The sequence below is a fragment of the Vombatus ursinus genome, unplaced genomic scaffold (genome assembly GCF_900497805.2).
Source record: "Vombatus ursinus unplaced genomic scaffold, bare-nosed wombat genome assembly UNPS02011014.1, whole genome shotgun sequence".
NCBI classification, from domain to species: Eukaryota; Metazoa; Chordata; class Mammalia; order Diprotodontia; family Vombatidae; genus Vombatus; species Vombatus ursinus.
The window spans coordinates 2,882,742-2,899,831 of NW_020950792.1; the positions used below are offsets into that span (position 1 = coordinate 2,882,742).

The window sequence follows — 17,090 nt, forward strand, 5'->3', positions numbered from 1 at the left end:
CATAGAGAACTGAGTCAAATTTATAAGAATACAAGTCATTCCCTATCTGATAAATGGTCATAGGAGATGAACAGGCAGTTTTCAGAAATTGAATAAGTCACATAAAAAATGATCTAAATCACTATTGTTTAAAGACACGTAAATGAAAACAACTCTGAGGTAGCACCTCACACCTATCAGAGTGGCAATATGACAGAAAAGGAAAATGACAAATGTTAGAGGGCATATGGGAAAATTGGGACACTAAAGCCTTGTTGGTTGAGTTGTAAACTAATCCAACCATTCTGGAGAGCAATTTGGAACTATGCCCAAAGGGCTGCAAAACTATACACACCCTTTGATCTAGCAATACTAATACCAGGTCTGTATCCCAAAGATATTTTAAAAAAAGGAAATAGACCTATATTGACAAAATATTTATTGCAGTTCTTTTTGTGGTGGCAAAGAATTGGACATTGAGGGAATGCCCATCAATTGGAGAATGTCTGAACAAGTTGTGATATATGATTGTAATACTATTGTGTTATAAGAAATGACGAGTAGGATGGCTTCAGAAAAACCTGAAAAGACTTACACAAACTGATGCAGAGTGAAGTGAACAGAACAGTGTAGACAGTAACAATATTATATGATGATCAACTGCTAATAACTTAGCTATTCTTAGCAATACAATGATCCAAGACAATTCTGAAGGACTTATGATGAAAAATGCTACCCACCTCCAGAGAAAGAACTGATAGAGTCTGAATGCAGATTGAAGCATTCTTTTTTTTTCACTTTTTTTTCCCCTGCTCTGTTTTCCTTTACAATATGACTAATATGGAAATATGTTTTGTGTGATTGTGTATGCATAATCTATATAAAATTACTTGCCTCCTCAATGAGGGGGGAAGGGAAGGAGGAAAGGAGAGAATTTGGAACTCAAAATTTAAAAAATTAATGTCAAAAATGTTTTTACACGTGATTGGAAAAATAAAATATTAAAAGTTCTCTTCAAAATATAGGTGATGTTAGATTATGGGGGGGAAGGGCTTGAAAGCCTGGCAAATGAATTCAAACTTTACTCAGCAGGCCACAGGGACTCAATGGCAATTTTTGAGCAGAGGCATGACATCACTTGATCTGTATGGAAGATTTGTTTGGCAGAAGCATAACTGATAATAATAACAATAATAATAATTCATATTCACATAACCCTTTGAGGTTCATAGTTTCTTGATAACAACCCTGTGAAGTAGGCAATATGAATATTATTTCCATTTCACAGATGAGGAAACTGAGGCTCAGAGAGTTTGAGTGACTTATCCAGGGTTACATAGCTATTGATTGTGTCACAGCTAGGATTTGAACCCAGGACCTCTGACTCCCAATTCAGTGAAAGTGATTTGAGTGTCACTTTTGAAAGGTTGCCAACCCTTGTCTTAGAAGGATGGTTCACCTTCCAAAGGTTTGCTGGGTGTGGCAAATCCTTCATGGTATATGGTTCAAGAGAGCTCTGAATTTTTTTCGGTACTTTGGGATCTAGTCAACAATTAAAACAATAAGGATCTTAATTTAAATATACAAACAGTATACAGCTTTATTATCATACTTCATTATATGGCTCATTTATATTGAACAAATTGAGTGAAGCAAAACCTGGTTTGTTGTTGTTGCTGTTGTTGCTGTTTTTGGTTGTTTTTAATTGTTAAATCAATAATTTATTTATTTTACAGATTTTCCTATTCATCTTATTTCTTCCAACTTACAGCATTTACTTCTGGCCTAGGGGAGGATGACCCTGGTCATGTCATTGTTTCTATAAAGGATGAATCGATATGGAAATATTACGGAAGGACTTGCAGAAAAAAAGTTCATTTCTGCTTGGGCTAATGGATCTTGGTTGCTAGCTCACTCTTCAAGTACTTTTTTTCCAAACAGCATTCAAGAAAATGCATAATACATGCTAGCCTAAACACTTGCGATTGTTGACTGGCTTAGAGATGAGTGAGCAAGGTAGAAATGTAGAAAATTGTTTTGTATCTTTCATAGTAGTGGATCTAGAAATGTTTGACTCAAGAAACCGTCCGTTTCTCCAAGAAATCATTTCTGTCTTAGTATGTGATATGCATGCTGATGGAAATCAGCTCCAAAAATGGTTTTCTTTTCAGTTCTTCTCATGGCCTCCTTCCCTTTCAGGTCTTTTGAGTTCAGAACAAGCTTTTCTGTGATGAGGGGAAAAAAAGAAACCTCTTAAGGAAAATAGAGATAATAGAACTTAAAATGGCCACATTCTCAAAAAAGAGCAGAGAAGCTTTTGGATGTGTAGAAAGATAAAGGCTTAACAAAATGCCACTATCACTTTTTTTCCCCTTAAATGGACTGACAAAGAGTTCTAACCCTTATATGCTAACCATATAAAAGTTTTATTTCCTTCTATGCCTGTCCTTTCCTGCCTTAGATCTCATCATCCTTTCCTGACTTTCTTATAGACAACTCATTCCTGCCACTGGGCTGTAGAAAAAAACCTTTCCTTTAGATGATGAATGACTGAAAATGTACTCCTAAGGTCTCTAGGTTCACCCTGGGAACTTTAGAAGTCTCAGATTTGTAACATGCACCACAAGTCTTTAATTTTTTTCCTTTGGCCTCCTAGATTATTATTGATTTTTCCACCATTACTTACTAGCTTCCTTTCAATTCCCATTTGTCTGAGTTGAATCAGAGTGTTGCATCGTCTTTCTCCCATTTTCTCTTAGGAAGTTATTTAGGTAAGTGAAAAATGGGAGTTACAGAAGTGGCATTTAAAATCGCTTTCCTGTTGGTTGCTGAAAATGTACTATACCCTCTGCCACTTTCTCGTGAGGAATCTCATAGACAATTGGAGTTAATTCTAAGGAAATCCTTCCCTTTAGTTATTCTTTCACCCTCTGGTGGTGGGCCAGAGGTGAGACAGTTATCAATTGCGTGAAAAGTTCTTGTTCACCTGATCTTTGCCCATTTGAGGGCAGAAGTTTGTGTGGAATTTATCTATTACATTTGATGGTTATGTGGTCTTATTTCCCATGTCAGATTTCATGCTTGAAATAAGACTTAAGCCAGATTTGTTCATTACTGGGACAACTTGTGACACATTACCTGTACTCACAGCCATCTCGAGGGAGGCATGAGGCCTGAAGTAAACTGGATTGAGTGTACTGACCTTGCTAAAGTATTTATTTAGGTGAAATCAGGTTAAAATTGCGGCTTTGAAGGGAAAGAATGGGCTAAAAAGGACATATGAAGCTTGATGGGGCCACATTTGAAGGGTGGGGGAAGGAACAGTCCTTACCTTTTCTCAGTGATAGTTGAGTGAACAGGATTTATAAGCTAACCCTGTTTTTAGAGAGGAAGCAAAGCATAGTGAATAGAGACCTATACTTGCAGTCAGGGAGACCACCTCAGATGCATATAAATTGTATGACCATGGACAAGTCTCTTAACCCCTTTGAGACTCAGTTTCCTCATCTATAAAATGAATATAACAGTACCTACTTCACAGGTTTCTTGTTAGAAACAAATCAGATAATGGATGTGTAGTGCTTTGCAAATCTCAATGTCTTATATAAAGTGTAATTACTCTCTCTCTCTCTCTCTCTCTCTTTTGTTTTGGCACCAGCTGGTAGAGCACCTACTGTCTTTCTTGCCTCTTGCCTCCTTGTGTCATCACCTAGCCACATGACATCTGAAGCAACATGAGACACCCCCAAAACATAGGGTATAGGGCCCCTTCATTTCAGGGGTAACCACATCTATATTTTCTTGACCATTCCTTACTTAGCATGCAAAGGTTGAGGGTGTAGATTATAGTTATTATTTAAAAAAAGACATATATTTGCAAATTTTCTATTTACTAGAATTATCTAGCTGTGTATGTTTTGTTTCCTCTCAGTAAATTGTAAGCTACTTGAGAGAAAAGACTTTCTGTTTTTTTTGTCTTTACAGGAATGAATAAATGAATGAAAAAATATTTAATAATAATTTACTACTGTAAGTCAGGCACTATACGAAACACTGAAGCTATTCTTGTCTCCAAGCCTTTCACGTTGGCTGTCCCCTTATGTCTGGAACGCTATGCCCCTTTTCTCCTGGTTTCCTTAAAGACTTTGCTCAAATTCCACCTCATGTAAGATGCTTTTCTTTTTTAAAAAAGTTATTTTTTTCTTTATTTTTTTCAATTAAGAAGCATTTATTTTTTCTTTCTCACCCTGACCCCTCAATTCAGGAAAAAAAAAGAAAAACAAAACTCTTGTAACATTTACATTTAGTTCAACAAACTCCCACATCGGCTACATCAAAAAATGTAGGTCTTATTCTGTATGTTGAATCTATCATCTGTCTGTCAGAAACTGGGCAGCCTGCTTCATTATTGGTCCTCTGCAAAAATCATTGGTCATTCTATTGATCAGAGTTACCAACTGTTTCCAAATTTTGTCTTTAGTGTCATTGTTATGGTAGAAATTATTCTTTTGTGTCCTGCTCACTTTACTCTGCCTCAGTTCATGTAAATCTTTCCAGGTTTCTTTGAAACTATCCTTTTCGTTTGTTATCACACCATAGTATTTGGTGACATTCATATACCATAATTTTTTCAGCCCCAAATGATAGGCACCACTTTAGTTTCTAGTTCTTTGTTACTATGAAAACAGCTAGTATAAGATGTACAAATATATGTAATATATAAGTATATATGTATATATATGTACAGACATATACACATACAGAAACACATACATTTTTTAAAAGTTCTTTTTATAGTGTATTTTATCTTATTGCCCTGGGGCACTATGCTCCTTATTAGTGAGAGTTTACCGTGTCTAGGTACCCCCAGACTCACACGGACACTGTCTGGCCATCTTTGGTTTGCTACCTTGCACCTCCCTCCAACTAGTTCCCACCCTAGGACTTTTGTGAACCTTACTGGTGAGAGTTCATCGTATCTAGGAACCCTCAGGCCTATCATATTGTATGCCAACTACATGTATTCTGGCCGTCCCCCTGCCTTGCTACTGATATAACCCACTCCAGCTACTTTTCCACCTCTTATCTGGGAACAGTAGTCTAACCAACAATAATATTCCTGGGTGAGCTCTCTCTTTTCTCACTGTCTTCATCTCAAATTTTCTTGGTATCATCTACTGATACTCAGTAGTGGCATCACCGGGTTGAAAGATTAAAGCAGTTTGGCAATTTTTCTTATAGAATTATAGCTTGTTTTCCAGATCATTTGTAACAAATTCATAGTTCCACCAAAAGTATAGTAGTATGCTCTAATTCCTTTCTGATATTTTACTGTCTCCCTATTTTATTATATTTGGCAATTTGATAGATCATTTTAATTTGCATGTCTTATTGTTATTAATTTGCAGGGGTGGGGAACCTGCAGCCTCAAGGCCACATGCAGTCCTCTGGGTCCTCAAGTGTGGCCCTTTGACTGAATCCAAACCTCACAGAACAAATCCTTTATTGAGGGGATTTAAAAGGATTTGTTCTGTGAAGTTTGGATTTAGTTTCTTTAGTAGGTTGCATTTTCATTTTACAAACTCTTTCCAATTCTTATTTTCTTAAGAAGAATGCTGGCGGGCAGTTAGGTGGTGCAGTGGATACAGCACCAGCCCTGGAGTCAGGAGGACTTGAGTTCAAATCCAGTCTCAGACCAGACACTTGACACACACTAGCTGTGTGACCCTCGGCAAGTCACTTAACCTCATTGCCTGGCCAAAAAAAAAAAAAAGCTTGCAAGTCATCAATTCTGTTAAAAAGTCATTTTCCCCATAGGATAAGTTTGTAGGATATTTTTTGTTGGGGGCAAGTCATGTACATTTCCTTCTTGTTCTAGGATATCCTAGCTTTTCCTTTAATTTTTCTAGTGTTGATGAGTAGTACTAGATAATTCAAATGGAAATTCCTTGGTATTGAGTTGTTTCTTTCTGGTCTCTTACACTACCTTCTCTCTGTCTTGGAAGCTCTGCAGCTTGATGACAATCTTACTGGATAAATTATATCTAGGGTTCCCTTCTCTGGCAGCCTAAGGACTCTGTTGGCCCCTGTTTTCAAAGTTTTCTGGTAATATCCTTTTAAGATTTCTTGAACTATGAGATATGGGTTGTTTCTTCATGTTCTTCTGGGAGGCCAAATTCTGTATTGCAGGTTACTTGTCTTTGTTAGTATCAACCTTCTCTCTTCTTCCAATTCTGCTCTTTTTTAACTTTCTGAAAAAATTCTTATTGTATCATTAGATTTTTGAATTCTGCCTTCTCCATTCTCCTTTTATGACAGCCACTGCTTTATTAACATTTCCCAACTTCTATTCTAAGCCATTAATTTTCCTTTTCAGGTTTCACCACAAGCTTTAAATTTGTTCCTTATTTTTTCCTATATTGAATATAGGAATACATAATCTACATAGAATGTGTAATAATAATAACATAATTAGAATGTATTTAGTACTTCATAGTTTACAGAGCACTTTACATGTATTAACTCATCTGATCATCACCATGGCCTTTTGGGATAATTGCTACTATTATCCCCACTTTATAGATGAGAAAACTGGGGCTGATAGAAGCTAAAAAGGCTTAGCTTCTTAGATCACAGAGCTAGCTACCTGTTTGAGGCTGGATTTGAATTTAGGTCTTCTGGATTACAAGCCCATTACCCTGTCTACCATGTCATTTGTCTGCCAATAATTACATCTAATACATAATTATTTATGTAATTTATGTGTACATATATTCTTATATATTATACGGTATATGCATATATGTTTACATACATAATATTTATATAGAGACACATAGGTACTATAGTAATATATGTATATATGTATAATATAGCAGGAGTATGCTGGTAAATGTTTAACAACTGGATCTTTGAAAACATGTAACCCAGTTTTAAATTTAATCGGCATTATTAACATTTTACCTATCACCTTCTTAAGCTACACAATCAACAAAACACCTAGTGTTTTTAGATTTCTGAGGCAATACACACATGGAAAATTTAATAATCAGTTTTCATCTGCTGGTACAAGCTGGTTTCAGTATATACTCTGTTAGGCATACTTTAGATAAGAGTCTCTCATAAATATGTCTCTGAAATGGTTATGTTAGATTAAATGAAATATCGACCAGGTTTCCTGTATTTCTAACATTTTATTTTTTTTATTTCCTCTTGAGTCTTCCTTATTCATTTATCAGATGCAATACAGTTTTTGAAACATTTTGGTATTTTCCTCAACTTGCACATGTTCTAAAACCCAGGAATACAGTGCACAACACATCCCTAAGTTTACCAAGGGCTGCTAGGTAAACACAGATGGGCAACTGTAGCAGCCGGAGAAATCAACATCTTTATTCATTAAGCCATCTGGAAACCCAGTTGCACTTTCTTTCTGAACAGTCATTAAGAAGAGACACCTTAGAAGCTGTTGTTAATGCATTTGCTGACCTCAGTCTCCAAAGGTCTCCTTGATAACAGTTAGGTAGTTAGGTAAACAATTGCAGGGTGTTTTAGGGAGACATGCCAATAACATTTGGTGTTGCCTAACCTACAGCACTAAGATGAGGTCTTAGTATAGAAGGCTTCAATATTTAGGGAACCTGAGTAGATCCAAGTTACCACCACAGTCGTCTGGTTTTCACTTTACTAAGCTCTTCGTCATAATGTTTACAAGATCGTTAACACAGGAGGTTTGAAAATGCAACTCAGCAACACAAGAAAAAAAGTCTTAATGAGGACCTGAGTCTCCCCCTCCCTTCTATCCCTCCCACTTCTCTACTAATCTCTTGCAGCTGCTTCTAAAGTCAACTTTGGCCTTCTCGTTCCCCTCAGACCACATCTGCTCCACACACCTGTAGCTAGCCCATCAAAGTCTCAGAACAGCCTTCCCTCCTAACTTCTCCACCTACTGACAAATCCCACCTACCCCTCAACTCCTACTTAACCCATCCTACCAGCTGCTCAGCCCACCTGCGCCTCTACCTGTCAAGTGACCAGCTTAGACATCCCTCCTGGTGTTTTGCCCTCCTGGCCAGCTCCTAAGCTTCTGTACCAATCAGTTGTTCCATTCAGTGGGGAGAATTCCAAACCCATTTCAACAGCTGAAATGAGCAGACCCTTGTCAAACAGTGTTTGTGGCATTAAGAATCGCATAAGTAGATCAAGATCAAAGCCTATCAGGTGAGTCAGGCCTTCATAGGGAACAGTGGCTGTCAGAGCACTGTGTCTGTTATGTCCCCCTGCTCATTGACATTACACCTCCAATGAACAACTCAGTTATCTTGCAAAGGGAAAAAAATTAAAGTTGAATTTTCATTTTCTCCTCTACTTGAGGATAAAAATATGACATGCAAATTTAACCAGGAATAAAAATAGTTTCCTCATCGAAGAGTCATTAAGAGGACATGAAGGGGCTTCTTTGAGATCTCAGAATGTCTGTAATCTGTCATCTGTCATCGCCCATTCTCATCCCGAGATTTTTAACATTCAGAACAAGGATTCCAAGTTTAATGGCACCTTGAGACTAAGTGCTCCCAGGTCCCCATCAAACCTGTCAATGCTAACAGCTGTCACAGAGTGACAACTTGTTCCTCCACTCACTATTTCTTTGTCTGAAATGGCCCTGTAAACAAGTCTCAAAAGCAGTGCCAGGTAAGTGTTCCAAGGCAGGATGGGAAATTCCCATGTTGGTGCTAATGGCGAAGTAGTCCTCACCTGGATTTGCTGTGTCCATTCCAACATTCCTCTTCATTTGACGTGCCAGCTGTCACTCTCTCATCCTTGCAGATAGTGTAGGGTAAAGCAGACCAGAACTTTTTGGACAACTTCAGCTTTTCCTTTATGTCTGTAACCTGATCAAAAGACAGAGAGAGAGGATTCAGTAAAAAGGGTCTTGTCATAAATGCTTTTTCAGACTCTACATTGGAGCACAAAGCAGGTGACGGTTAAAGACTCTGGGGGTATGACAAGGGACAATCCTTTACACGTTGTGCTTTTAGACAGGCGTTGTGCTTTTGGGTCTAATTATAGTGACAAGGGCCTCTTGCCTAGGATGCTTAGTCTTCCTCTAGATTTTAACAGAGTTATCAGGTACTGTAATTGATTTGTTGTATTTGTTAGGTTCCAACATCCTTTGCATTAAATGGTTATAAAGTAAGTAAACTGATTTCAGTTCTTTCCTCCTCTGGGATTCAACTTTCTCAAACCCCCAGATCTATTCCTTAGAATTCACCTTCCTAGCAGTCTGGTAAATGCAGCTAGACAGTGTGTTCTGAGATAAGATGCCAGCTCCAATGGTCTACTTTTTTCTGCAAGAAATAAATATGGTAACTAATTCAGCTCCTGGCAGCCTCCCTTGCTCCTGAGTAGCTGAGAGAATGGTGCAGCACACATTTGCACTGGGATCCGTGAAACAAATCCAGTCCAGGATTCCTTGAACTGGAATGAGAAAAGAAATTGGAATGAAGTTCACGACCTATTTGGAGGAGAGGCTTAGCATAGACATCTCTAGAGACAACTTTCACCCAAACAAAAGGCCCTTCTGGTCAGGAGAAAAAGGTAAAACCCTTTTGGCTCGATGATGCGGAAGCCCTGGCTTGATGAATACATTGGCTAATGAAGCAGCAGGTTTTGTTTTACATTTAGTCTATAAGAACCCCAGGAAAAATCAATGGAAGTAGATGAAATGCACAATATGAGGGGAAACTACTGCTAAATACAGGCATTACATCTGAGATTGATATGGCCTTTGGGAAATAGATGCATCTCTCTGTTCGCTGTTGATAGGACGGGTTTTTAGGGAACTTTATGAGTTATGTTTGAGAAAGGACAATGAGGTTTAAGACAGAACACAGGGAAATCAAGGGCTGTCGTTGTGGTCTTAGCACATCCTTCCCTGTATTTCTAGGTCTAGGACAACGAACAACCCTTTGGGCTCTTTTCTTAACTTTGATTTGAATGATCATAGGATCATAGATCCAGAGCTGGAAATACCTTAGGATCTATTTAGTCTAACTTCTTGCTTTGACATATGAAGAAGATTAAGAAGGTTAACTGAATTGCCCAAGGTCACATGGGCATGAGGGATAGGGTTCAAACTTGGGTATTTCTGTTCCATGTGTCTCTTTTGAACAATAAACTGCATGGAATGCTCCTTAGACTCTAAGGTGTCTTGACATACTTACTGGAAGAAATATCCAGGCTACAATAGCAGAAAGTCCTACATGTGGCGGTTTTTGTTTTTTTTTTTGTTTGTTTTTTTTTGTTGTTTTTTTTTTTGCCAAACCTATGATTTCATTGGTGAAGGGAATTCTGATGAGGAAACTCTCTCCCCCAATGCAGACTGGCAACTGTTCTACAATTTATACTGCCGCTCTCTACCCTCTCTAACCTCACTTATTCCTCTTCTTACATATACTCTACAAATACCACCTGCTTAAGGGTGTGGAAAAAGTACAGGCATAATGATATTACAGAGATTAATTTTGAATGAGAAAATAGTTGTCACCCTGAAACTGGAAAATACCTAGTTCCTACTATGGTTATTGTGATTGAATCAATTGTAGGCAGAAATTTTCTATGAAACTCCCATTCCTTTCTCCATAACATACATGCAACTGATAAACACCCTTCCTTTACAGCCCCCAGCCGATCAATAGTGAGGTGAGAGAGGTCTATTGTTGAAATCAGCTCTCTATTAGAACTCCTTCTCTACAGACTTTAGCCTTCTCATCGGTTAATATTGGATACTGGAATAAAGTACAATTCTCCTAAAAGAAAGATCTATTGTTGAAATCAGCTCTCTATTAGAACTCCTTCACTACAGTCTTTAACTTTCCCATTGGTTAATATTGGACACTGGAATAAAGTTCAGTTTTCCTAAAGAGGATCTGTGGCTGTTTGAGATTGCTACTGAAAATCCCTATTTTAATCAAAATACAGCTTTTTATCCATTTCCAACCCCCTTGCATTGTGCTCCCTTCTCAGGCCTCGAAAAGGAAAGGTGACCTCATAGATTACTTTCTGTAAATACCAAGGGGAAGCCAGAAGCTGAGTAATTAGTAACACTACCAGAGGAGGTAAACTCTAAACACATTCACCTTGAGTTTGAAAAGAAACTGGTGTCTTTGGGCCCATAATGTCAGTTTGGACCCATGCTGCTTCAAGGCACCATATAATAAGGATGAAATTTTTTTCTCCTGTTTTTTTTCTCCTGTGTTTATTGTCATCCATGCACCAAAGAATAACACTGAATGCAATCCCACTTCTTTAATCATGTCAAAGGTCTGTAATTTCATTTATTTGTGCCCTCTCCCCACCAACGAAGATTCGTGACTCTGCTAAAGCTTTGAAGATTTTTCTCTTGGGTATGCTGGGGGAGAAAAATTCATCAGACTTCAGCCAACCTATTGCTTATCCTGTTGATAATGAATGTCTATTATCCCAATGTTTGCAAAACATTAGCAGGTCATGATGAGATGAGGCCAAGGTTATAGGTTTGTGACATTATCAGACCAGTTCACTTCCCTCTATTCCATGATCAAAGACTATATCCTTAATAATAGCTAGCTGTGGGATCTTTCCAATACTCTGTCATGAAAGGGACTGGGTGACGGAGTTTGGTGATATATTTCTGCAGTTCTCTCCTCTATTACTGCTCTTGGGAAAATAAATCATAGCTGACTACTGATGGTAGGTGGGTAGCAGCATCCTTGTACATGAAGGATAGCCCTTTAAAAAAGGGAAGGAAACAAATATTTATTAAGAGCCTACTATGTGCCAGGCACTGTACTAAGTGCTTTACAGATATTATCTCATTTGATAATAACAGAGCACAGTACACCAGGATTTCAACAGTACATTATTGTCTCTGTGCTACCTTAGTCCTAATTGTATTCTGCATGGAAACAATGGGAAAATATATTGCCAGATTGTAATGACAATGCAGATGGCAATAAAAAATGGAAGAGATTAAGAATTGGTTTTTGGACTCAGATGTTTGTCAGAAAGATTTTACCTTAGCTTTCAGTGTCTAGGGAATGTTTTAATTTCAACACCTGTTTTATATACTTTCCAGTTTCTTCCTTTTTAAACAACATATACAACTCCAGTTTAATTATACACCCATGACCTTGTTTTTTTAAAAGAGGCAAGCAAGAAGAGAAAACTCAATTGTATGGCCTCATAAACAAACCTTTATTGTTGCTTGCCTCTCAGGATAAAATATGATGAAGAGAACATGTGACCCTTAAATCATTAAAAATCCAGGCCTGAGGAAAAAACAATCCTGGAATCAAATTTAGCATCATTTGTTTCTATCTCTTTTTTTTCTGCTCCAAGATTGTTTCCCAAGATTCATTGTGATCTAATTTTGAGACAGATCTATGATAGGGAAACACATTTGTAATGGGGGCTGGTTCATATTATCATTCACTGAGTACTTCTGATGTATTTTCCCACATGGAAGAAGCTAGGGACTCAGGAGAGTCTCGATGAAGTGTAATGGGAGTTCCATGGAGATTTTGGCGCCTATGTAGACATATAACTGATTTAGGGCTGCTGAGTTCATGTTGAATGATTGCACAGCCTTTGAATTGACTATGGCTGCAGAGTTAGATCTGGGGGAGGGGGCATTAGTCTCCTTTGGCCTCTTTCTCTTGGTTTAACTTCTTCTCTTTGGCTCTGACTTTTTCCTGCCAAGTGACCTTGGGGGAGAGATAATGTGATAAGGGCAGAGGCCTGGGGCTTTCTCTTATCTGAGGCTGACAAATGATCCTGAGAATACAGATCTCAGTTCCTCACCCGTCTCAGCATTCTGCTCTTTTGTTTTAGGTGAAGGAAGTTGGAGTCTACAACCTGTGAATTTTGAAAGGTCAAAAGAACAAGTTTTCCAGGAGTCTAGGAATCTCAGAGTCTGGGAGTTGAGTACTCATCAGGTTTTAGAGCCAGCTCAGAATCAATACCCCAAGGAGCAAGGAAGGACTTGGGTTAGTGGTAGCTGAGGTCTCATCCAGCATTGATGCCTCATTTGGATGTGAACTTGGTGGGACTCTGCAGAAACTGTGCCCGAGTCCTCTCTCAGCAGAGATGGAGGTGGCATGGGTGTTAAGGAGAAATGTTTGTACTTCTTTTCTTCCTTTAACTTCACAGTAAATATCCCTTTGTAAATGCTAATTGATATTAAGTGGTAAAAGAAAACTAAGATACTAGTCATTTGTGGCTAACAGTGGGAGTGGGGAACATACCCAGAATGGGTACAAAAAATAAACAAACTGGGTACCAAAACAGCAAAAACAAAGCTCTCATAACATATTTGGTACGCACATATTTGTCATGAGAGTTTTATTTTTGTTTTCCCTTTTTTCCCCCAGTGGTAAGGGAGAGGGAAGCAGAGAAAGCAAATGCTTGTTAATTGAAAAAAATCTGTTTAGAAAGGAAAAAAAATGAAAGGTGATATATTTAAAAAAGAGGAAGACAAATGTTCTTCACATGTTTGCCCTCATTTACTCTCTGCCCTTACCTGTCCTTTTTACAGAAGCATAGTGAGATAAAAGGGAAAGCAGTCACTTTCTTCTTCCCTTCTGATGGCTAAGAGGACTGAGCCACTCCTTTAGAACTAGGAAACTCAGAGGGAAACATTTTTATATTATTGTGGGTTTTAAAACCCAGGTTGGAGTCACCAGAGCAATCTGGCTATAAGTTAGTCAACCACAAGTTTAACTGAAATGATAGTGCATGGGGTGGGGGGAGACAGAGTGAGAGAGAGAGAGACAGAGAGACAGAGAGACAGAGAGAGAAAGTGTAAGTGTAAGTGTATTAGGGAAGCCTTACCTGCTTCACCAGGTAACTTTATTCCAGTCCCTTCATGTGGGTGGAGCTTAACCTAGTTCCCAAAATTGTTTTCCCTCTCCCTCTAATGGTATCCACAGATAGACTCAAAGTAGGTCAGAGACTGGTGTTTTCATTGGAACTATTGACAAAAGCTACTGTTTCTCTTCTTCCACAGTTCAACTGTCCTGCTTTACTTGTGGTAATAGCTATATTTATAACCCGTCACTTTCCATGTTAAGATACAGTTAGGTTCATTTTTGTTGTTGTTGTTTTTTTTTTTTTGGTCAATTTTCCTATCTTTTTTTCTTGAAATTTTTGTTTTTTTGTCTTTTCTCCCCTCCCTTATCCATCCCATCCCTCATCTCTCGGTGCCTTTCTCTGTTGTTTCCTCTCCCAGTGGAAAGAGGGTATATCTTGGAATTAGGGTGACCGAGATTCATATCTCATTTTTGACATCTACTTAACTTCTCAGTGCTCTAGGTCACTTTTAAAAACTAGGTTGCAGAATAAGTTGCCAATTTACATGGGTAGAGAGTGTTTCCTCATTGGGAGAGCTACCTACATGGAAGAAATCACAGGTTTAGAAAGAAAAAAAAAAGATACAGGTGTGTGTGTGTGTGTGTGTGTGTGTGTGTGTGTGTATGTGTGTGTGTGTGTGTGTGTGTGTGTGTATGCTCCCACTTACAGATATCTGATCTTCTTTGGACTTTTTGGTTCCTTGATCCAGAACTACATTTTTTTCAACATCATTTTTGCTGTCCTCCCTTGTGCTCATTTGTACATTGAAGTCATAAGTAATCAAAGTATAAGCTGACTTAATTTGGAGATTATTGTCCAAGTTTTTCAAGCTTCTTTATCCTCTATGTTGGATGATGGTTGATCATCAAGGTACATTCACAGTGGTATGATTATTTATGTTTATCATGAAAACTAAAACAAGATGACCAATTGTTTCATGAAATGTTGTTTTTTAGGTCCCTTTGACTACACAGTGGAATCAATGCTTTCATCTCCTTTATTTGCCTCTCTTTGGTGAAATGATTTCATTCCACTTATCCTTCCTAATATTAGTTGTAGTTTCCTTATATCTTCTGGTATCATTCACTTATTGCTATTAAGAACACCAACATGGATAAAGTTCTACTCTTCTGGTAGTGTGTCCATGGGGAAGCTAGGTGGTGCAGTGGATAGAGCACCGGATTTGGAATCAGGAAGACTCATTTTCCTGAGTTCAAATCCAGCCTCAGACACTTATTAGCTGCATGACCCTGGGCAAGTCACCTAACCCTCTTTACCTCAGTTTCCTCATCTGTAAAATGAGCTGGAGAAGGAAATGGTAAACCACTCCAGTATCTTTGATAAGAAAACCACAAATTGGGTCACAAAGAGTCAGACATAACTGAAATGACACAATAACATCAACAAAATGTATGCACTAATGTTGGCCATTAGAAATCATCCACTGAGAATAGCAACAATTAAACCGTTAGTAGATGACTTTAACACTGTATCATCCTTATGGTTTTCTCCATATTTTCTCCCGTTGCCACTGTAAAAACAGAAGGGGACTACATAGGACTAAGGTTCATATTGTATTTTCACTGATATCATGGTCAGATTGTGAAATAGACAGTAGAAACAGAAATGGTATTACTTCATGACATAGGAACTACCTCCAATAATTAAAATCGGCTTATGCCATTTGTAGGTATTAGTTATTTTTCACAAATTTTAATGAATAACTTATATTTGTAACCTATGAATTTGAGACCAATATAGATCTCGTGGGAACTTGAGAATAATTATTTTCTGCTATGGATTTGTCTTCCGACAAAAGGTATTACCTGATCTGCCCAGAGTTCACAATTGTGGGGCTCTAAACCTTTTATAGAAAAGAGACTCAAATATAGTAATAAGGAAAAAAAGGCTTAGCTTAAGTAAAATCCCTCTCAAAAAGTCCACATGCTTTACTTTGTTGAAGTCAGTGAAGTCATGCTTAGGCCCGCTGACTTAGAACCATGCGAACAATGAGGCAGCAATTTAGAAAAAGAGACATGACAGTAGCAAGATGTGACAGCTAACACAGAGGGAGGAGACGGGACAACTCTAAAACACGGAGAGAAGAGCTATAAAACATAGCGGTTTGGCAACATTTAGCACATGGATAAACAGTCCTACATGTCTCAGTAGTGTTTGAGCGCATCACTTTACAGCAGAATAGTAAGATAAATGGTGGCAGTACCTAGCATGGTGTCTCACATGTAATAGACGTTTAAGAATGCTTTGCTCTGTGACTAACTGAATGAATCCATGAAGGAGTCATTGTGAGATGGTTCAAATGTGTTCGATTTTTAATATTCGATTTTAAATGGTAGTTATTGAGAAAATTTTCTTTGATGGAACACTTCATTCCCTAGAATTGGGAAAATGGAAGATCATTATATATTGGATCCTTCCAACATTATGGATGCTGAGCTCTGTGCTATGGGAGATGTTATGAAATATAGTATCTCCTACCAAGTAAAGTACAGAATCTTTAGAATATCATTTAATGTCTTCCACAATCTGATTCAAATGCCTCTCTTTAGCTAGGTAGTGTAGCGGATAGAATGTTAAGACACCTAATAAGATGTGTGACCCTAAGTAAGGCATTTAACTTCTATGAACCTTAGTTTCCTCATCAAAAAAATGGGGATAATAATAGCACCTATATCAAATGGTTTTTGAGGGGATAGAATGAGATAGGTATAAAGTTCTTTGTAAATCTCAAAGAGAATATATATCATCATTATCATTATTATTAATTTTGTCTGACTCAACTATGTTAATGGAACATTTGAACCAGTTTGGAGAGAAACACTATTCCCTAAACACAAACTGCATTTTCTTACTTCCATTAATTGCTAATATCGTTACCCTTGCCAGGAATACCTTTCCTCCCTTCTTTGCCTATTTAAATCTGATACTACTCATCTTTCCTCCTCTGTATTTAGTTTATGGCTCTCCTATGGCACTTAACCTCTACTGCTTTGCATCACAGATATTTGTTTCTGTGTTTTATCTCCCCTGCTGAGTTGCAAGCATTTTGGGGGATGGAATTGTGTTTTGTGTCTTGCCCAACTGTGTATCCTTCAAAGTGCTTGCCTTACATTTAATGGCACCCAATTAATACCAGTTGAATGAATGAACAAACGAGTCTCTAAAACAGTTTGTTATCACTTCAGAAAATTTGTTTCCCTTTC

The 17,090-nt window shown here is 37.9% G+C and overlaps 1 protein-coding gene across 1 annotated transcript in view; it reads right to left on the reverse strand.

Moving 5' to 3' along the window:
* GPC6 (glypican 6) overlaps positions 1-17,090 on the reverse strand; it is a 1,245,595-nt gene that overhangs the window by 17,839 nt on the left and 1,210,666 nt on the right. Inside the window, exon 7 of the mRNA XM_027855687.1 lies at positions 8,734-8,870. Within this exon, the coding sequence (XP_027711488.1) occupies positions 8,734-8,870 (137 nt within the window). The remainder of the gene's footprint in view (positions 1-8,733; positions 8,871-17,090) is intronic.